The 23,138-nt window shown below is 41.1% G+C and overlaps 1 protein-coding gene across 6 annotated transcripts in view; it reads right to left on the bottom strand.

Moving 5' to 3' along the window:
• Positions 1-23,138, bottom strand: part of lama2 (laminin, alpha 2) — a 522,186-nt gene that overhangs the window by 215,604 nt on the left and 283,444 nt on the right. For all 6 annotated transcript variants that reach the window (XM_061886159.1, XM_061886158.1, XM_061886155.1 and 3 more), the window contains exon 21: positions 5,023-5,234. In XM_061886159.1, the coding sequence (XP_061742143.1) occupies positions 5,023-5,234 (212 nt within the window). The remainder of the gene's footprint in view (positions 1-5,022; positions 5,235-23,138) is intronic.

The following is a 23,138-nucleotide window of genomic DNA, read 5'->3' on the forward strand; positions in this document are numbered from 1 at the left end:
AACACTTCCAACTCCAAAGGTATGCGCCGCTTCCTCTTGTCGTTTTCTGCTGCATATTTCACTACGTCCAGTTTGTAATCTGTAATCCGCTTGTAATTTTTGGTGCCCTTTTTGTTCAGCCCTTCTCAGTTTTTATAAATTACCGCCAACAATGACATGATCCATTTTAATAGCTACGGCAGTAACATATAGCAGTTAGCATTCCATGACCCACAATGCACTTCTGCCATGACCCTACCCTGCCAAATTCTTATTGGTTGATGTGTGTGTGACGATTGCTGACATTTTCTTCGTCTCTTCCGCGAATTAGATAAATAATATTATTTGATATTTTACTGTAATGTGTTAATAATTTCACACATAAGTCGCTCCGGAGTATATGTCGCAACCCCGGCCAAACTATGAAAAAAACTGCAATTTATAGTCCGAAAATTACGGTGGTCAGCATATAGCTTTGATAACGGCATGTACTAACGGTCTTGTGAAAATAAGTGAGTACATTTCACAGTGAACATAAAAAACGTGTGGATATTTAGTGTGATCAGTATCGTTACCGAGCACTGCATAAATCCTCTTAAGAATTCACCAGCAAGTTGTTACTGGAATAGTCTTCCATTCCTTCCGCCAAAGGTGGACTGGGAGACAAATTTGACCCTAAAAGCCCCATTTCTTAACTATTCAATAAGGGCGTCCCGATACAAAATTTTCACTTCTGATAACATGGAGCCTTAGGCCGATATTAACCGATACGATATCAGTAGGAATTATATTTCATACGTTTACCATTTTTAAGTATGATATGTTAGAAAAGGTTTGATGAAAAGAAATTACTCATACAACAATGGTATTTATGCAAATACTAACATGATGAAAAATGTATGCTTTTGAACTTAAGTGCTAATATGTTTAGGCAGCACCTTGTGATCACTATAATTCATTAAATTAAGCTCATGATGCAGTAAGTTAAATGATGCGGACACGTTTGTTACTGAATACTTTCGAACACACTGCTGCCTTAGAGACTTTGTATGTGTAAGTAATATTCAACTATAATTATTTAGTACGTGTTTATATCGACGAATATGGTGATTTGGACTACAATGGTGTTCAATTAAGGACACTTATTACGTATGTTTAGCTTGTGTGCTATTGTGTGCTTAGCCGTTGTGTAGTTGCTAGCTCCTAATAGCCTACCACATTTACCCAGCTTTGTTTCCAGCTATGCACAAGTAAAAGCACTGCTGGACTGATTGTATCGGGGATTACAGCGGAAATGTTGGAGGCAAGCCGATATATCTAATAGTGATTTTTGCTGATATCAATATCCGATTGGGACACACCTATTATTCGATTTTTAACCTAAATTTATTTTGATGCATGTTTTGCAGTAATATAAATACAGGGTGAAGCAAAAAAACAAAAACAGATCTCATAAAAAATGATTAAATCTAACAAAGGTGGTAGCTTCAGTTTGAGTACGATTTTTTTCCATAACTTCAGTTATCTTGGTCACATTGCATAAAAGCACTGTTTGGAAAATTACTTATAAAAAGTAATTAATTATAGTTTCTTGTAACCGTGCCAAAATATAAATTAGTAACGGAATTACCCGTTAACATATGCAGTTGAAAGAGGTTTCATGAAAGTAGAGTTTTTGAGTGTTTACCTTTAAAAGGTGGTGCGTGCCTGTTGCTAAGTGACATCAGCCAACGAGCCAGACAAAGCAGCATTGTCTCAGCTGCACTTGTTTGCTCTTGCGGGGCGGCAGCTCTGTTTAATCTTTTCACTCGATTGTGTTAGCGCTAGTTAATAAAGAGATTGAATGTGCTTCGATTGTCTTTTTGTCAACAAACGAGGTGTTGTAGGACTGCAAGATTGTCACTTAAATCCATGACTTGTTGCTCACTATTCCCAAAAAGTAGTAGTAATGTGTGTTGTTTGCTGTGTGATGTTGCCTCTTCCTATTTGATATCAAGTTCATTTTAGTGTGGCATTGGTTTATGTTTTCACTCGTAAAAAGATAGATAATATCGACATAAAACCCCATCAAAGGAAGCGTGCCACATTACATCAAACGTATCAGTAATGGCGTTGTAACATACGTAAAAGTAATTAGATGACATGTTACTAGAAAAGGTAACTGTGTTAGTATTCCATCCATCCATCTTCTACCGCTTATTCCCTTTGGGGTTGCAAGGGGGGCTGGTGCTCGTCAAATCACAGAACACTTTTCCATATTGCATCAGTCCATCTTAGATGATCTCGGGACCAGAGAAGCCGGCGCCGTTTCTGCATAGTAGAGCTTTAACTTGCACTTATAGATGTAGTAGTATTTAGTGTATTTAGTGACAGAGGTTTTCTGAAGTGTTCCTGAGCCCTTGTGGTGATATCCTTTAGAGATTGATGACGGTTTTGGATACAGTGCCATCTGAGAGAATGAAGGTCACGGTCTTTCAATGTGGGTTTCTGGCCATGCCGCTTACGTGGAGTGATTTCTCCAGATTCTCTGAACCTTTTGAAAATATTATTGACCGTAGATGTTGAAATCCCTACATTTCTTTCAATTGCACTTTGAGAAACGTTGTTCTTAAACTGTTTGACTATTTGCTCACGCAGTTGTGGACAAAGGGGTGTACCTCGCCCCATCCTTTCTTGTGAAAGACTGAGCATTTTTTGGAAAGCTGTTTTTCTACCCAATCATGGCACCCACCTGTTCCCAATTAGCCTGCACAAATGTGGGATGTTCCAAATAAGTGTTTGATGAGCATTCCTCAACTTTTCAGTATTTATTGCCACCTTTCCCAACTTCTTTTCACGTGTTGCTGGCATCAAATTCTAAAGTTAACGATTATTTGCAAAAAAAAAAAAATGTTTCTCAGTTTGAAAATCAAATATGTTGTCTTTGTAGCAAATTCAACTGAATATGGGTTGAAAATTATTTGCAAATCATGTGTTTTCCATTTATATTTACATCTAACACAATGTCCCAACTCATATGGAAACGGGGTTTGTACATGCTATCCCATCGGTAGCATTAGCTAACATGCTTACACTTTTACGAATGTCTGTGTTAGTATAATTACCTTACAATGGCATAAGATATAGTACCTGGACAGCAGTTATCACAATTTACTCATTTTTAAATGTTGCAATGAAATTATTTAAATGTATCATCAAAAACAATTATCGTAAGTTTCAGGCTACAAACCGCGACTTTTTTCTTACACTTTGCACCCAACGGCCTATAGCAGTGGTCCCCAACCACCGGGCCGCAGCCCGGTACCGGGGCCGTGGCCCGATTGGTACCGGGCCGCAGAATAATTTTTTAATAAATTTTTATTTAAAAAAAAAAATTAAATTACAATTTATTTTTTATTTTTTTTATAAAATGTGAATTGTGAATTATATTTATATAGCGCTTTTCTCAAGTGACTCAAAGCGCTTTACATAGTGACACCCAATATCTAAGTTACAATTAAAGCAGTGTGGGTGGCACTGGGAGCAGGTGGGTAAAGTGTCTTGCCCAAGGACACAACGGCAGTGACTAGGATGGCACAAGCGGGAATCGAACCTGCAACTCTCAAGTTGCTGACACGGCCACTCTACCAACCGAGCTATGCCGCCCCACAAAATCAACATGAAAAACACAATATACACTTACAATTAGCGCACCAACCACAAAAACCTTCCTTTTTCATGACAAAAACGTCCCTTTTTCATGACAAAGGAAAAAAAAAAAAAGGATCCCACGCCCCCAACTCCTTTTTTAAGTTATACAATATATCTAAATAAATGGGTTAAATAAATGGGTTGTACTTGTATAGCGCTTTTCTACCTTCAAGGTACTCAAAGCGCTTTGACATTACTTCCACTGTTTATATTTACTGAACCGTCCCATGTGTGATGTCTGTAGGAGTGTTTTCATGTATATTTGGACGCGCTATCGTAATGTAATGACGCTACTGTCGATAGCATGAGCTTATATGCTAACACGTTTACGAGTGTCTGTATTAGTGTTGTTAAGGATAGGATAGGATAGACATTTATGTATCCCACAATGGGGAAATTACGTTGTTGCAGTGGAGGTTTTTACATAAAGCGTAGTGAAAAAAACAAAAACATAATATTATTGTTTCAGTTTCACAAATTCCTCAGTAAATTCACCAAAACGTCACTGTGGAGTTATTGAGACTCTTTAGTTGATTGGAGAGCTAGTGGGTCCATGACAATGACTTCTATTTTGCTTGATCCGCTATTTTACTGATGTGTTACAGACACCGTTTGGAAAAAATTCCATCCATCCATTTTCTACCGCTTATTCCCTTTTGGGGTCGCGGGGTCGCTGGCACCTATCTCAACTACAATCGGGCGGAAGGCGGGGTACACCCTGGACAAGTCGCCACCTCATCGCAGGGCCAACACAGATAGACAGACAACATTCACACTATTAATTTATGTAAATAAACATTGATCAAATCATTCTGCGTAAATAACTAATTTCACAATGTATATATCTGCCGCTTATAGTCCCATGCGGCTAATATGTGGAAACATTTTTTTCTTCTTTTAAAAATTTTGTCCGGAAAGTACGGTCTGCCTTTGATAAAAGTTATTGCTAAAAGGAAAGATTATTGTGAATTACTGTATTAAAGGTGAGTTTAAATCCATCCATCTATCCATTTTCTACCGCTTGTCTCGTTTGGGGTTGCTGGAGCCTATCTCAGCTGCATTCGGGCAGAAGGCAGGGAACACCCTGGACAAGTCGCCACCTCATCACAGGGCCAACACAGATAGACAGACAACATTCACACTCACATTCACACACTAGGGACCATTTAGTGTTGCCAATCAACCTATCCCCAGGTGCATGTCTTTGGAAGTGGGAGGAAGCCGGAGTACCCGGAGGGAACCCACGCAGTCATGGGGAGAACATGCAAACTCCACACAGAAAGACCCCGAGCCCAGGGATCGAACCCAGGATCTTTAAAAAAAATACTTCAAATAGTACACATTAATACTTACAGCGGCAGTTCCTCGCCGTGATGGCGTCGCCAAAGTAACCTTCGTCGCAACTGTCGCATGTCACGCCGCCGTACCCTTGGCGACAGTGCAGACACTGGCCTGTGATTGGATCACAGCTGCCAGGTGTAGTCAGGTCCAGGTTACCATGGCAATCACAGGGCTGGCAGGAGCTCCCCGGGACGGTGGGTTGGCCGTAATACCCGTTGGCACACCTAGGAGGCAGCATGGAGACAGATTAGCCGTCAGCTGTGTCGACTTCTAACCGACAAATTCAGGTTTTGCATTTTGATTGGTTTAATGCGAGCGAGTACGAGGGCACACGAGTGTGGGACAAGTGTCCATTGTACCGCGTTTCCAATATTTGTTCCTTCTCATTTGCTTTATAATTAAAGGGAGTCTGAGAGTGCCATGACACAATCAGCAGGAAGAACGCAGTCGAGGCTAAAAGGGGAAATTGAGACGAAATAAGAAAGGACAAGTGATATTGAAAAGTGAGAGGACCGTGAGAAGAAGACGAGGGGGAACGGGTCTTCAGATTGGAGAGAGAATTGAGTTTGGAGAGGAAAAGGACAAAGAGGGGAGAAGAGTCAAGAGCAGCCAGCCATTATTACCACTGACCCTCCATGGTACTCAATTGAGCAGGATTATTAGCTTTTGTGTGCGTGTGTGTGCGTGTGTGTGTGTGTGTGTTCTGGCAATGCATGTCACTCTGTTTACAAAGTCACTTTAGGGGACCTTTGACGTTATGGGGACAAAAAAAAAGGTCCCCTAAAGGGAAACCTTTTTAATATATATATATATATATATATATATATATATATATATATATATATATATATATATATATATATATATATATATATATATATATATATATATATATATATATATATATTTAAATCATAGGGACGGCGTGGCGCAGTGGGAGAGTGGCCGTGCGCAACCCGAGGGTCACTGGTTCAAATCCCACCTAGAACCAACCTCGTCACGTCCGTTGTGTCCTGAGCAAGACACTTCACCCTTGCTCCTGATGGGTTCTGGTTGGCGCCTTGCATGGCAGCTCCCTCCATCAGTGTGTGAATGTGTGTGTGAATGGGTCAATGTGGAAGTAGTGTCAAAGTGCTTTGAGTACCTTGAAGGTAGAAAAGTGCTATACAAGTACAACCCATTTATCATTTATTTATTTAAATAATAGTCATAACCATTCTGAAGATGCCTGAGTGATTTTTAAGCCCCCTAATCAGGCTGCAGCTGGTCCTGCGGGGGCTGCTCCTTCATTGATTACCGTATTTTTCGGAGTATAAGTCGCTCCGGAGTGTAAGTCGCAGCTGCCGAAAACGCATGATAAAGAAGGAAAAAAACATACAGTATATAAGTCGCACCGGCGTATAAGTCGCATTTTTGGGGGAAATTTATTTAAGAATAGACATTTGAAAGGCAATTTTAAATAAATAAAGAATAGTGATCAACAGGCTGAATAAGTGTATGTTATATGACGCAAAAATAACCAATTGAGAAGGTGCCTGGTATGTTAACGTAACATATTATGGTAAGAGTCATTCAAATAACTATAACATATAGAACATGCTATACGTTTACCAAACAATCTGTCACTCCTAATCGATAAATCCCATGAAATCTTATATGTCGAGTCTCTTATGTGAATGAGCTAAATAATATTATTTGATATTTTACGGTAATGTGTTAATAATTTCACACATAAGTCGCTCCTGAGTATAACTGCGACTTATAGTCCAAAAAATACAGTACTTTAACAATTAACACCTGGTTCGCCACACAGAGGCAGCGTGAGCGCAGTACAGGAAGGAGCTCTACATTTCGGACGTTCAGACACGGAAGCAAGTCGTTTAACCAAAACGTTAAGAACATTTTTCTTAAAAATGGAGTTTATGACCAAGTTAAGCCAAAAAATTAGCAGCAAAGCGAACGTTTTCCAACGGGTTCATTTGATTAAGAACATGAGCCTTGCTAAAAAAAAAAAGCGTGTGAATCACTTTGTTTTTTATTTTTTGGCATTTGGACTGGTTTATAGTCAAAGTAGCTCTAATTGGATGCTAATTGGTTGTCAATAAGGACTTTTAAGAAGTTATATGTATCGTTATGAGGGACATTGGACATTAAGGACATTTTAAAAACCTCACATTGGTTTTGTTTCACACATTTTAGATAAAAGACATATGTACACGTCCCAAGAGCGAGCTTATGTAGCCGAGGATCGGACCGCCAAGTGTCCTGCCTTCGGCTGCCGCCCAGCTCACATTGCACCCAAGTGGAGGAGTTCAAGTACCTAGGAGTCTTGTTCACGAGTGGGGGAAGAGTGGATCGTGAGATCGACAGGCGGATCGGTGCGGCGTCTTCAGTAATGCGGACGTTGTATCGATCCGTTGTGGTGAAGAAGGAGCTGAGCCGGAAGGCAAAGCTCTCAATTTACCGGTCGATCTACGTTCCCATCCTCACCTATGGTCATGAGCTTTGGGTCATGACCGAAAGGATAAGATCACGGGTACAAGCGGCCGAAATGAGTTTCCTCCGCCGTGTGGCGGGGCTCTCCCTTAGAGATAGGGTGAGAAGCTCTGCCATCCGGGAGGAACTCAAAGTAAAGCCGCTGCTCCTCCACATCGAGAGGAGCCAGATGAGGTGGTTCGGGCATCTGGTCAGGATGCCACCCGAACGCCTCCCGAGGGATGTGTTTAGGGCACGTCCAACCGGTAGGAGGCCACGGGGAAGACCCAGGACACGTTGGGAAGACTATGTCTCCCGGCTGGCCTGGGAACGCCTCGGGATCCCCCGGGAAGAGCTAGACGAAGTGGCTGGGGAGAGGGAAGTCTAGACTTCCCTGCTTAGGCTGCTGCCCCCGCGACCCGACCTCGGATAAGCGGAAGAAGATGGATGGACATATGTACAGTAGACCACATGTACTTGAACATAAACAGCATAACACCTGATGCCACTGAATTAGAGGAATACTGCTCAAGTCAGGAAACGATTAACAATGTAGTTTTTCGCCCTCCCATTACAAAACATGGAAAAAAAGTTTACAACAAAAGACATTATTGCTTGTATTGCAGTAAGCCTTATGCCAAGCTGGCACGACATCTAAAAAGTGCACACAAAAACAAATTGGAAGTAGCCTCAGCTCTTAGCTTTCCAAAGAGTTGAATGGAGAAAAGGAAACAGTTAGATAACATTAGTAAGAAAGGGAACCACGCTCACAATGCTGCTATTTTGGAATTGGGGAAGGGTGAACTAGTGCCATTCAAACGACCACCTAAAGAAGGTAAAGGAAATGATTTCATGCACTGTGCACATTGCCAAGGACTGTTTACCAGAAAGGTACTGTGGAGACACAAGCAAAGTTGCCCACTCAAACCTTCATCAGTCACCCGAAAACCAGGAAAGAACCTTGTCCAGTCTCTCTGCATACAGTATATACTGGGCCTGTGCCTTCAAGTGTATCCAAACAACTGTGGGGAGTAATGGGTGTCATGATTACGGATCCAATCACAGAAATAATAAAAAAATGACCATGTCATCACAGATGTTGGGCAGCAATAATTGAACAAAAGTGGTATGTCACCAAAAAATCAACAATGTGTCAGAGAGAAGATGCGGGAATCAGGAAAACTGATTCATAATGCCAGGAGAGTCACTACCTTGAAAAAAATGGAGGATTTGGTAAATCCTAAGAACTACTTGGAGATGGTCAAAGCTGTCAAATGGACTTGTGGCTATGATAGTGACACTAATAAATTCTGCATTCCATCACTGGCAACTAAACTTGGGAATTCGCTGGTTAAAGTCATCAAACTTTTGAAAGCACAAGGTTTGATGGACAACAATGAAGATTTGGTCAGGAATGCCACTCTGTTCCAAGATGTCCACCTGAGAAGTGTAACGAGTTGATCTCTGCAACACTGGAGTGAAGTGAATTATATAGCGCTTTTTTTCTAGTGACTCAAAGCGCTTTACATAGTGGAGCCCAATATACATTTAAAGTAGTGTGGGTGGCACTGGGAGAAGCTGGATAAAGTGTCTTGCCCAAGGACAAAACGGCAATAACTAGGATGGCGGAAGCGGGACTCGAACACGGAACCGTCAAGTTGCTGGCACGGCCACTCTACCAATCGAGCTAAGCTCGCGCCAACAACCCTGAGGAATATAGCCAAAGAAAAATGGAATGCACCACAACGTATGCCCTTCACTCAGAATGTTCAAAAAATGCATCAGTTTCTCAGTCAAATGCATGACGAGTGCAGCAGTGCGCTATCTGAAATTTCTTTCACAAAGGCCTGGTCAGACCTGACAAAAGTCTGTTTGACACAGATCATCCTTTTTAACAGACAAAGAGAAGGAGAGGTAGCAGCCATGCCCCTGTTGGCTTTGTTGTCAAGAGACACAACTGATCCTCCCGAGGATGTCGATTGGGCTCTCTCTGAAGCGGGAAAAAAAACTCTGCAGACATTTTTCAAGGATTCTTAACAGGGGAAAACAAGGCAGACCTGTTCCTATTCTCTTGACTCCAAAGATGGTGTGTGCATTAGACCTTCTCATCAAGTACAGGGAAATGTGTGGGGTTCTCAAAGACAACACTATCCTGTTTGCAAGACCCACAGCCATGACACATTTCCGTGGTTCTGAATGCATACGAGACTATGCAAAAGCATGTCATGCAAAGTGTTCTGTTTCCCTTGCATCCACGAAACTACGAAAACATGCTGCCACCCTTTCAACTGTGGTAAACATGACAGAGACAGATGGACCAGCTGGCCAACTTTCTTGGCCATGATATTAGAATCCATCGTGAGTTCTATAGACTTCCGGAAAAGACATTGCAGCTGGCAAATATCAGCGAAGTCTTGATGGCACTCGAGCAAGGTCGACTATAAATGGGTTGTACTTGTATAGCGCTTTTCTACCTTCAAGGTACTCAAAGCGCTTTGACACTACTTCCACATTTACCCATTCACACACACATTCACACACTGATGGAGGGAGCTGCCATGCAAGGTGCCAACCAGCACCCATCAGGAGCAAGAGTGAAGTGTCTTGCTCAGGACACAACGGACGTGACGAGGTTGGTTCTAGGTGGGATTTGAACCAGTGACCCTCGGGTTGCGCACGGCCACTCTTCCACTGCGCCACGCCAGAGTTCCATCAGAGTTCCATGGAAAGAACTTGGATGAAATCACAATTGGTCCCAATGGTAAGTTGTCATACTTGTTGTTTGTTTTGTTTGAACTCATTTATAAGCTTAACATGTTATGTGTACCACAGAATGTGTTGTGCAAACTGAAGATGAATATATCACCAGGGAGGAAGGACACTATCCATGCCCTGACAATGGTAAGTTAATACTAACTTTTCTGGTTTATTAAAGGTGCCCTATGGTAAAAAAAAAAAAGGCCCCTTAATGTTTATTACATTTAAACCACAACAGAGATGGCATTACCAACTCCTGATGATGAACACACCCCGCCACCCGAGAGACTGACAACACCTTTAAAAGACACAGATGCATCATCACGGCATCGTGCAGTGAGACCTTCTTCCAATGGTACCTTGTCATCAATTATAAGCTTAAGAAATTGAAAGAGTAAATAAAACCAAATTTCTAGGTATAATGATTGATGATAAATTTAACTGGGCTTCACGGTGGCAGAGGGGTTAGTGCGTCTGCCTCACAATACAAAGGTCCTGCAGTCTTGGGTTCAATCCCAGGCTCGGGATCTTTCTGTGTGGAGTTTGCATGTTCTCCCCGTGAATGCGTGGGTTCCCTCCGGGTACTCCGGCTTCCTCCCACTTCCAAAGACATGCACCTGGGGATAGGTTGATTGGCAACACTAAATTGGCCCTAGTGTGTGAATGTGAGTGTGAATGTTGTCTGTCTATCTGTGTTGGCCCTGCGATGAGGTGGCGACTTGTCCAGGGTGTACCCCGCCTGATTGTAGCTGAGATAGGCGCCAGCGCCCCCCGCGACCCCGAAAGGGAATAAGCGGTAGAAAATGGATGGATGGATGGATAAATTGAACTGAAAATATTTTGTATGGTCACTTGCAGGTAAAGCTGCCCAGAAAAGGCGACCCTGGACACAGAAAGAGGTGAAGACTGTCGAGAAGCATATGAAGGGATTCATCCCTTCTGGTATTGTACCAGAAAAGAGTGACTATTTAAAACGTTTGAGGTCCGAAACGGAAGCTCTCCAAAACTGGGAATGTCAAGCACTGAAGTTCTATGCGTACAACTGCATTACGGCCTACAAAAGGAGTTTGCAGCTAAGCTTCCTCCTGACATCACTTCCTGTGTGGGTGGGGTCTTTCTGCCGTCACTTCCTCTCCGAACGGACTTTGTAAACGATCAATGAGTCCATACAAAGCTAAGTGCCGGTGATTCAAGAAATTTGTCCGAGGAGGGGGACCTTAAACGCTGGTTTAGTGTGGTTGGAACGGGGCTTAGGGCTAAATAATTATTTGTTTAAGGGGTTAAACGACTTAGTGTAGACACGGCCTTAGTGGACAGGAAGTTGGCATTTTACATGACTGGTAAGATGGCGAGTGGAAATTGATCGTGTAAAAATATAAATTTTTTTAGGTTTGGGAATAAGGTGAATTTGCGCTTGGAGTCCTAGGGCCTCATGTATTCACTTTGACCTTTTTCACGGTAAAGTTGAGATGCATCAAGGGAGAACTGAACGTGGAAATGTGCGGTGCCTCACGCAGACTTCAGGCTTCACGTGCGCACATTTCCACAGGCCGTGGTTATTTTAACGGTTTGATTTTAACAATCTAAAAGATTGATGCAAGGACACAGAATTCACCTTTTCGTCAATGCATTAAAGACTTAATTACTTGGCGACCATTTTGCCAACTATTGCTGTCACAATGTGTTCCTTTGACTCCAGCACCAGCTTGGTACATTATTGGCACTGGAGACAATGGAGGATCGGCCCGCCTTTGGGTCGTGTACAGATGCTACCGCAAGTTGCTCTGTGTGGCATAGCTCGGTTGGTAGAGTGGCCGTGCCAGCAACTTGAGGGTTGCAGGTTCGATTCCCGCTTCCGCCATCCTAGTCACTGCCGTTGTGTCCTTGGCCAAGAAACTTTACCCACCTGCTCCCAGTGCCACCCACACTGGTTTAGATGTAACTCAGATATTGGGTTTCACTATGTAAAGCGCTTTGAGTCACTCGAGAAAAGCGCTATATAAATATAATTCACTTCACTTTCCTCGGTTGTAATAATAAATTGAGCAATCAAACAAGAGTCTAAATCGTTTGTGTATTTTTTGACATGCCGGCATGTGTAAATTCAAAAGATTTCAAACCAAATATCACACATTTTTTTCCATTAAAAACTAATCTGGCTGTGAGCAGGCTATTGTATGAACACATTTTGCTGTAAATGACACAAATTATAATTTTATTAAGGGTAATCAGTCACCCACCTCTTTTAAAGTTTTAAATATCATTGCAGTGACTATCTTTTCAAAAGGGGTGCAGCACCATTTGATCACCAATCCTGTTTGGGACACATCTATCTTCCTCCTAACCTTCTTCCTAATCTAGTACAATTTATTTCTCATGTGTTCTCATGGGCGGTAGTCCTAATCCACGGTGTTGAAAGCCTCGCACAATTTATCCCTCTCAATCGTCTTTGGTTGGCCAGAAATGCCAGAGGACAGCGTGCCAAAAGTTATATTTCTCACTTCAGCAAGTAGCACCTCCAACTCCTTGTCAGTGAGTTCTTTCATTTTTGCCGTCTTGCATATTCTAACTCAGACACATGGCTAATTTAAATACTATTTGCGTATTTATATGAGGGCGGGGCTAGCCACTCCAACATGTGCGCTCAATTCCGCGTTGATTGGGATGTACAAAAGAAATGTGCTTTGATTAATGACTGCTGGACTTTAATACATTGGATTTGAGCATACACCATTTTTCTAAGTAAAATATCCACGCAACTCTTAATACATGAGGCCCCAGAACAGTCAACATTGTTGGACAAAAAGGGGACCTACGATGGTTTCAATCTACATTTAAAAAACTTGCTTGCGGTCTCTCTATAGCTTGCATTAAGTTGTGTTTGAACCTGGTCCCACAGGTAACTTGTTATTGTCCAATAATAAGATAATCAAATACACAGGTTTTTATTTATTCATGTTTTTATTTTAAACATGTAATATTTATCAATTTTCATCATTATTATTATTATTAATATTCTTTATGTGTTTATTTAAATAGATTTACATTTGTGTAATAATTCTAAGAAGAATATATAAGAAAAAATTGATTTTATTAAGTCTAATCAATAGGGCTGTGAATCTTTGGGCACCACACGATTCCATTCTTGAGGATAACGATTCAAAACAATTCTCGATTCAAAATCAATTATTTTTAATACAATTGGGTTCCAGTTCTATGATTAACTACTTTCCTCCATAAAATGGATAAACACCTGTGATAAATTTCTATTAATAAAAAAAATCATACTCAAACATTTAATGAAGTCCAATACAAATAGGGCAACAGGAGAAGTATCCAACACTTCTCTTTTCTAAGGTAAATCTGTGCAGCAGATATGATCATCAACATCAACAGTATGATTTGCATGAGTGGCTGGACAGGACACATTAAAATAATTATATAATATTATATATATGTATATGTATATATATATATATATATATATATATATATATATATCTCCATCCATCCATCCATTTCCTACCGCTTATTCCCTTTCGGGGTCGCGGGGGGCGCTGGCGCCTATCTCAGCTACAATCGGGCGGAAGGCAGGGTACACCCTGGACAAGTCGCCACCTCATCGCAGGGCTAACACAGACAGACAACATTCACACTCACATTCACACACTAGGGCCAATTTTAGTGTTGCCAATCAACCTATCTCCAGGTGCATGTTTTTTGGAAGTGGGAGGAAGCCGGAGTACCCGGAGGGAACCCACGCATTCACGGGGAGAACATGCAAACTCCACACAGAAAGATCCCGAGCCTGGATTTGAACTCAGGACTGCAGGAACTTCGTATTGTGAGGCAGACGCACTAACCCCTCTGCCACCGTGAAGCCCTATATATATATATATATATATATATTTTTTTTTTTTTTAACAATTAAGAATCGTTTCAAAAAAGAACCGCGAAACCTGAATATATATATATTTTTTTCTAGACATATTCTTGGGTGTAAAATGTCTGTAAAGTTTCCAGATTACAAATGAAATCATGCCCCATTCTTTCCAAAAGTATCATAGCTTATCTTTTAAAAATCTACACTGTTTAATTAAATATGTTGAAGTCGTCACCGCTATTTTATTAATTTTTTTTGCAGACAGGGTCGAATATAAACTTAACATATAGATTCACCCGGTCATAACAATGGGTACACCTGCAAACTCTCAGACCATTTCAGACTGCATTAAAAAAAAAAAAAAGCTGACTTTAGCAGCATTTATGTCACTGCGTGTTGCTAGTCGGCGTTATTATGCACATGCGGTCCTTGGATGAAAATAACACTAGATCCTACATTTTTTGGGCAGAAGTGTATCCCCCTCTGGTTAAGAGCTTGACCTATTGCCTAAGAAAGTATGTCCAACTTGCTCTGATGTCACAACGTAGCCGGACTGCAAATCCCGCTAACAGAGGCAGTCAAAACCGCGGTAAAAAAAAAATTCAACTACATACATTTGAAAGAAAATTTATTCGATAAAACATATGTGGCATAAACTGTTCCTTAAGAAGAGGTGTTTATTTATTTGAACGCACCCATGAATTGATTAACATGGACCCCGACTTAAACAAGTTGAAAAACTTATTCGGGTGTTACCATTTAGTGGTCAATTGTACGGAATATGTACTGTACTGTGCAATCTACTAATAAAAGTATCAATCAATCAATCAATCAATGGATTGAGAAATTGCGTCCATTAGAGTAGAAGCCTCTATCGATGTTTTGAAATTACATTAAATAAACAGTGATTACTAACATTTATAATAACAATGTTGGGAAAAGCACCATCAAAATAGATGACCTTTAAAGAAGCTATAACCATTTTTTTCCCAATTCGTGCAATCAAGCCAGCCACCCTTAAAATTTGGATTCTGACCTTTCTGGTAAATTAAACCGTAATGGCCCGGAGCATGTTAGCAAGGGCGTTTAGCCAATTTATCCGTCAGTTGACACAGTTTACAAAGACAGAAGGTACATTTGACAACTTTACCTGGGGTAGATCTTCCTGATGCTACCGGAAGAACATGTATTTTCTCCTACTCTTGAGGTCACAATAAAATTTAATAAACACAAAATGCATTTGTGCTGGTTTGTGTTTTTTGGAGTTGTTGCTTCTTTTACAAACCAACTTATTTTCTATGATCTGCACCTGTCTCCTTGTTTCAAATCCATTTAAAGGAAAACATTTTTTAACCAAAGTGGGGGAAATGTTGCATTTCTATAACATCTGACTGTCTGCGAGGCCGTGAAAGTGTACTGGCTGAGTCCTGAATAGTGAATGGGTGAGCGCTGTGTTAGGCTATGTTGTGTTTTGCGGCCCAAAACTTTTTCTCATTAATATACTAAAATAAACACATATTTTCACCATTTTTTGATCAAATAAATGAGGTGCATTCAAATAAAACCCTAAAAAATATTGCAAAACATTATAATAAAATGTTAATAAAATACATCCATCCATCCATCCATTTTCTACAGCTTATTCCCTTTCGGGGTCGCGGGGGGCGCTGGCGCCTATCTCAGCTACAATCGGGCGGAAGGCGGGGTAGACCCTGGACAAGTCGCCACCTCATCGCAGGGCCAACACAGATAGACAGACAACATTCACACTAACATTCACACACTAGGGCCAATTTAGTGTTGCCAATTAACCGATCACCAGGTGCATGTCTTTGGAAGTGGGAGGAAGCCAGAGTACCCGGAGGGAACCCACGCATTCCCGGGGAGAACATGCAAACTCCACACAGAAAGATCCCGAACCTGGATTTGAACCCAGGACTGCAGGAACTTCGTATTGTGAGGCAGACGCACTAACCCCTCTGCCACCGTGAAGCCCTTAATAAAATACAATACTAATTAATTATATAATTTAAATTATATAAAATACAATACTAATTATATAATTTAAAAAAATAGCGGGTCCATTTAAAAGTCAATATACATTATGCAAGCAAATAAAGTGTTATTAATCCAAAATCAAGTGTGCTTAATCGGATTTGAAGAAATATATCATTTGACAGCACTACAATAAATGAATATACTGTACTTTAATGGTAATTTATATCACTGGTTCTCAAAAGGGGGTACACGTACCCCTGGGGGTACTTGAAGGTATGCCAAGGGGTGCGTGAGATTTTTTTTAAATATTCTAAAAATAGCAACAAATCCAAAATATTTAAAAAATATATTTGAAAAGACATGCAACAATGCAATATTCAGTGTTGACAGCTAGATTTTTTGTTGACATGTTCCAAAAATATTGATGTTAGAGATTTCTTTTTTTGTGAAGAAATGTTTAGAATTAAGTTCATGAATCCAGATGGATCTCTATTACAATCCCCCAAGAGGGCACTTTAAGTTTTTGTTTTTTTTCTTTGTCATGAAAAAAGGACGTTTTTGTCATGAAAAAGTGAGGTTTTGTGGTTGGTGCACTAATTGTAAGTGTATATTGTGCTTTTTATGTTGATTTGATCATTGTAATTTTTAATTTTTTAAAATAAAAATTAATAAACATTTCTTCTGCGGCCCGATACCAATCGGTGGTTGGGGACCACTGCCGTAAGGGACAAGCGGTAGAAAATGGATAGATAGATATTGATTCTGAATCGAATTATCGCTCCAATAATCAGGTTTCAAGATTCTCACCCTAGGATCAGAATAACTAAAAAGTAAGGCAACCAGGGGCGGTTCTAGGCATGCTTATATGAGGGGGCAGTCAGAAATGTGAAGGGGGCATCATGTGTACACATCATGCTCCAGCACTTTTTTTTTCTGTGCTTATAGTAACGATGCTTTCTTCATTGAAATGGGTCTTTAGCTATGTGTCCAACCCCAACCTGGAGTAGTGGATTGCACTTTGTCAGGCCTCTACCTTCAGACCTGTCCAACTTGGGTGTCCCACCTGAAGACTAAGCTCCTGCTGGGATAGCTCTTACGGTCACTGAGGCACGCAAAACCCCTGACCACAATAAGGTGGCAATCCCTCAGGGGGGGAAACATTAACAGCGCTGCCATATTTCCGACAGGGGAAACAGAAGCAGGCGTCTCGCACCACAGATTACTTTAGCCATGGTCGTGTGCGGTACCAGGCAGGACTGAATGATCTTAATGTTGTATCAAATGCACGCTTTGGGTAGCCACCCAGTATTGGCTGAGATGGTGTGTTGCCATTTAAGTCACTGGGTAGCTGAGCAGGCTGCTTTGGGGGAGCGCTTGTTGGGGGGACGGAGGGAGCTGGTGCAGGACAAACAGTGCTTACTGGTGCTAAAGGTGCAGTATTGCTAGCTGCTGTCCCTGATGTACTAGCAGTAGCATCATTGCTACTACTACTACATGCAGGAGCAGGACTAGACTTTTTAAATGCTCTGAAAAATGGATGCATTACAGAGCATTAACTTTCTCTTTGTGAGCTGCTGGAAGCTGGAGCAGAAAATAAGTAAGCTTGAACAGCAACAGAAAAAACTTGCTGTGATTACATGAAGAAAAACAACAACAGTACAGGACTACAGCCTGGGGCGGGGCTTTACGTAGGGGTCTGTCAGACGCAGGCCACTTGTTTTCAGTTTGTCACATGCAGTGGACGTGGGCACTCATCTGGGCACAAAATTCATTCACTCCAATGTATGTGTGTTGCCCACTTGCTTGTAAATTGATGAAAACGGCAGTGTTTTTATTTTTAGGTGTCTTGGTCATATCAAATGAAACTTATCATTTGTTTATTACAAAATGTAGATTGAAACATTAAAGTTCGACTATGTAGAATTACAAGAAAAACAACAGAAAAAGAATTCCAGCACTCGATTGCCAGACCGTTGCTAAGTAAAACGGGCCGTTGCTAGGGACTCCGCTCTGAACAGAGGATAGCAGAGGAGGACTGCTAAGCAGGATATATACCTTATGTTTCATTTTTACCGTCATTAACAGCATCATAAATGACTTGTAGCTTGTTACAGGGACAGTGGAGGCTCTCTGCCTTCCAAACCACTGCTGCTCAGAGCCTCTGCTGTCACTGCTCTCTTCAAATTGTAAAAAAAAAAAGGAACTCCGTAGCACAGAAAGTCCGCGACGATAAACGTGTTTATGACAGATAAGACTACACAAATACACCCATCATGATAAATGTAGACAACTTTTCCTTTTCTTTTACTTTCATACTGCAACAGTGATTGGATGTTTACTGAGGGCTGAGGGGTGTGTGCGGGTGTGTGTGTGCTGCGCAGCCTGTGGAATGTTGAATACACGCACAGCGGAGGGAGGAATGAGAGGGAAGCCGACACTACTATATCGTGTGTGTCCCTTTTTCGGCGGATTTTTCCGCTAGTGCAGATAATTTTGTCAACTTGTAATGTAGTAATTTTGTGAGTTTATCAAAATTTGCTTTCTCAAATTTTGATTTGAGGGGGCAAGACATTTATTTAAGGGGGCTCTGCCCCCTCTTGCCCCTGCGTAGAGCCGGCCATGAAGGCAACATTTGTAAAGATCAAACATTTCTTCAAGTCTTGCAAAAGATGTGCAGGCTCTTTGTAATATTTAGCTTTTTTTATTCGTTACAGGATTAAACAAACCAATAGGCCAAGCGCACTGCAGCGTAAAAAAAATCTAAAGGCTTTTGGCCTGAAAGCAACTTGAAATATCACAGGCCGTGGAAGTATTGTAGGCTTTGATTTTCTTTTCAGAGCTTCAGTGGAAGAAAAGGATTTACGTTGAAACTGGCGCTTTCTGAAATTCAAGGTTGTGTGCAGTCATTTCTGAACTCACACAATGCAAAGAATTTGCAGCTTTAATAGAGACTTGACTGAGCTTGTTCCAATCTGGGGATATATGCTGCCGATTCCAATACCGATCAATACGATCTCATGTACTAATTTTACTAAATGACACGTTAATGGTATGTAACAGGTAACATTGAATGGTATGTAATGGAACGGTAATGTTTGATACTTGATAATGATCATTTAAAGGCCTACTGAAATGAGATTTTCTTATTTAAACGGGGATAGCAGGTCCAGTCTATGTGTCATACTTGATCATTTCGCGATGTTGCCATATTTTTGCTGAAAGGATTTAGTAGAGAACATCGACGATAAAGTTCGCAACTTTTGGTCGCTAATAAAAAAGCCTTGCCTGTACTGGAAGTAGCAGACGATGTGCGCGTGACGTCACGGGTTGTGGGGCTCCTCACATCCTCACATTGTTTATAATCATAGCCACCAGCAGCAAGAGCAATTCGGACCGAGAAAGCGAAGATTTCCCCATTAATTTGAGCGAGGATGAAATATTTGTGGATGAGGAAAGTTAGAGTGAAGCACTAGAAAAAGAAAAAAAAAAAGGCGACGGTAGTGGGAGCGATTCAGATGTTATTAGACACATTTATTTTTTTTATTTTAGGAGAGTCAATCTTGTTTTCATTGAGGGCCACACAATGTATTATCACCTCATTATTTTATTAAATAATTAGCTATGTATTTGATTGTATTTTCTACATACAAATTGATGGATAGTTTTCTTTGAAATCTAGGTGAAAAGCAGCAGTTTATATACAGTCGTGGTCAAAAGTTTACATACACTTGTGAAGAACATAGTGTCATGGCTGTCTTGAGTTTCCAATAATTTCTACGACTTGTAGTTTTTTGTGATAGAGTGATTGGAGCACGTACTTGTTGGTCACAAAAAACATCCATGAAGTTTTGTTCTTTTATGAATTTATTATGGGTCTACTGAAAATGTGACCAAATATGCTGGGTCAAAAGTATACATACAGCAATGTTAATATTTGGTTACATGTCCCTTGGCAAGTTTCACTGCAATAAGGCACTTTTGGTAGCCATACACAAGGTTCTGGTTGAATTTTTGACCATTCCTCTTGACAAAATTGGTGCAGTTCAGCTAAATGTGTTGGTTTTCTGACATGGACTTTTTTCTTCAGCATTGTCCACACGTTTAAGTCAAGACTTTGGTAAGACCATTCTAAAACCTTAATTCTAGCCTGAATTAGCCATTCCTTTACCACTTCTGACGTGTGTTTGGAGTCATTGTCCTGTTGGAACACACAACTATGCCCAAGACCCAACCTCCGAGCTGATGATTTTAGGTTGTTCTGGAGAATTTGGAGGTAATCCTCCTTTTTCATTGTCCCATTTACTCTCTGTAAAGCACTAGTTCCATTTGGAGCAAAACAGGCCCAGAGCATAATACTACCACCACCATGTTTGACAGTAGGAATAGTGTTTCTGGGATTGAAGGCCTCACCTTTTCTTCTCCAAGCATTTTGCTGGGTATTGTGGCCAAACGGCAAAATTTTTGTTTCATCTGACCACAGAACTTTCCTCCAGAAGGTCTTATCTTTGTCCATGTGAAACTTCGTGAATGTTTTCTGTGACCAACACGTATGTGCTCCAATCACTCTATTACAAAAAAATAAGAATTGTGGAAATTATTAGAAACTCAAGACGGCTATGACACTATGTTTTCTTTACAAGTGTATGTAAACTTTTGACCACGACCGTATGTATAGGATAAGATATGCTTTTGTCATCCAAAAATGGGGAAATTCTGTGGTTGCAGTGCAGATTTTACAAACTGTAAAAAACAACAACAATGGAAGACTAAAAAATGGATATAAATAACATTTATGCATATTGCACATGTGGTATTGCAGACAAACATTAGGGACAGTCCTATATTAATATTCACATTTAGTCCTTTTTTATCTATGTGTGGTGCAAGCACAGCCCTACAACTGCTCAACTATATCTTTGAGTGTTTTTAATGACAATAAAACTGACAAAGTAGTGTCAGGGAGGGATTACTGAAGATGTCCAATTAGGAGGAGTGGGCTGCTTAAAAAGAGAAACAGATGATGAACCAACAGGCTGTTATTGGATTAAGGAAGGATTCTTCCAAACTGTGACGCTTGAAAAAAATGCACATACTGTATTAAAAAAAGCCAACCCAATTATATCCACTCACTAGCCACATTATTAGATACAGTACTCCAACGTAATTTAATATGATCCAATAAAACCCTATATTGCCTCTTGTTTTGCTATAAAATGCAGGGTTATTAACTGCAAAGAAGGACGAACAACTACAGCCCAGATCTTGGCACTGAGGAGATTGATTGAGGAGGTGAGGAAGGACAACCTGACTGCAGTCCTATGCTTTATAGACTTCAAAAAGGCATTTGACTCGATACATCGAGGCACGATGGTGAAGATCTTGAAGGCATACAGTATTCCTCCGAACCTACTCCGAGCAATAGAGTCCATGTACGCAGGAACAAGGGCCAGGGTGGTGACTCCAGATGGCCACAGCGAGGAGTTTGACATCCTGGCTGGAGTTATACATCATCATAGTCCTTGATCATGTGCTCAGGAAGGCAATAAATGGGCGAGAGCAGGACCTTGGCTTCACGCTGACACCAAGGAAGTCGAGTCGACAACCGGCAGTGGTCCTGACAGACCTTGACTATGCGGATGACATCAGTCTGCTCTCCAACAACGTGGAACAAGCACAAGTACTACTACACAGGGTAGAGCTAGAGTGTGCCAAGGTTGGCCTTAGGCTAAATGCCAAGAAAACTGAGGTCATGACCTGCGACATTCCACCAGAACATCAACCTCTGGTAACAGCAGGAGGCACTGTGCTGATAGAAGTTGAGGACTTCAAGTACCTGGGCGCATGGGTCAACTCAACTGAGCAAGATCTTAAAGTGAGGAAGGCACTTGCATGGAGGGCCCTGAACGGAATGACCAATGTATGGAACTCCAACCCCCCCTCCGCCAAACCAAACTCAGCTTCTTCTACGCGACAGTTGAGTCCGTTCTCCTCTATGGCAGCGAATGCTGGACCCTGAAGCCAACCCTGGAGAGGTCTCTGGATGGTTGCTACACCAGGATGCTGCGTGCAGTGCTTAACATCGACTAGAGTGCGCACGTAACCAACAGAATCCTCTACAAGGGAATAGCAAGGGTAAGCGAGAAGATTGCTGTAAGGAGAATGAGACTTGCAGGACACTGCCAAAGACATCAGGAGCTGCCAGCCAGCAAATTGGTGCTGTGGGAACCAACACATAGGCATCGGTCAAGAGGACGTCCCACACAAACATACGTGGACGTACTCAAGAAGGATGCAGGAGCTCAGAGTACCAAGGAACTGGTACGGGCCTCTCTCTAGGTCGTCTGAGGACGACCTAGAGAGAGGCCCGGGGCCAAGAAGGACCCAGGAATGACAAGATAACGGCCCAGATTGACACCGTAACATTTGTGCAGAAAGTTTCTAAAAAGATTGAGTGCTCCTGTTGTATGAACTTGGGCCATTGTAAACACATTGGCGAATAATTGCGTTGACATTTTAACCTCGTTAGCAAACACAGAACATTATGATTAACATTAATGAGGTGTCAAAAATGACCCCACCGGTTTTTATCCTTCAAAATCTTTAAGGTGAAAGGTTGTAATATATTCATATTACAGGTATTCCCCATAAAACATGTTCGTGATTTGAGTCATTTTGCATTTTTATCTATTTTTCCAATAATTTTAAGAAATTGCAGTTTTTGTATCACTACCTCACTTTTCCACAAGTGGGGCCAAAAATGACCTCAAGCAGTTACTATGGAATATCCTACAAATCTTTAATTCCAACACAACTCTGACTGTCTCACTTACACATCTGGTGTCATCTCTTACATAAATAAATAAATGATAAATGGGTTGTACTTGTATAGCGCTTTTCTACCTTCAAGGTACTCAAAGCGCTTTGACACTACTTCCACATTTACCCATTCACACACACATTCACACACTGATGGAGGGAGCTGCCATGCAAGGCGCTAACCAGCACCCATCAGGAG

This window comes from Nerophis ophidion, linkage group LG24, assembly GCF_033978795.1.
Source record: "Nerophis ophidion isolate RoL-2023_Sa linkage group LG24, RoL_Noph_v1.0, whole genome shotgun sequence".
Taxonomy (NCBI): Eukaryota; Metazoa; Chordata; class Actinopteri; order Syngnathiformes; family Syngnathidae; genus Nerophis; species Nerophis ophidion.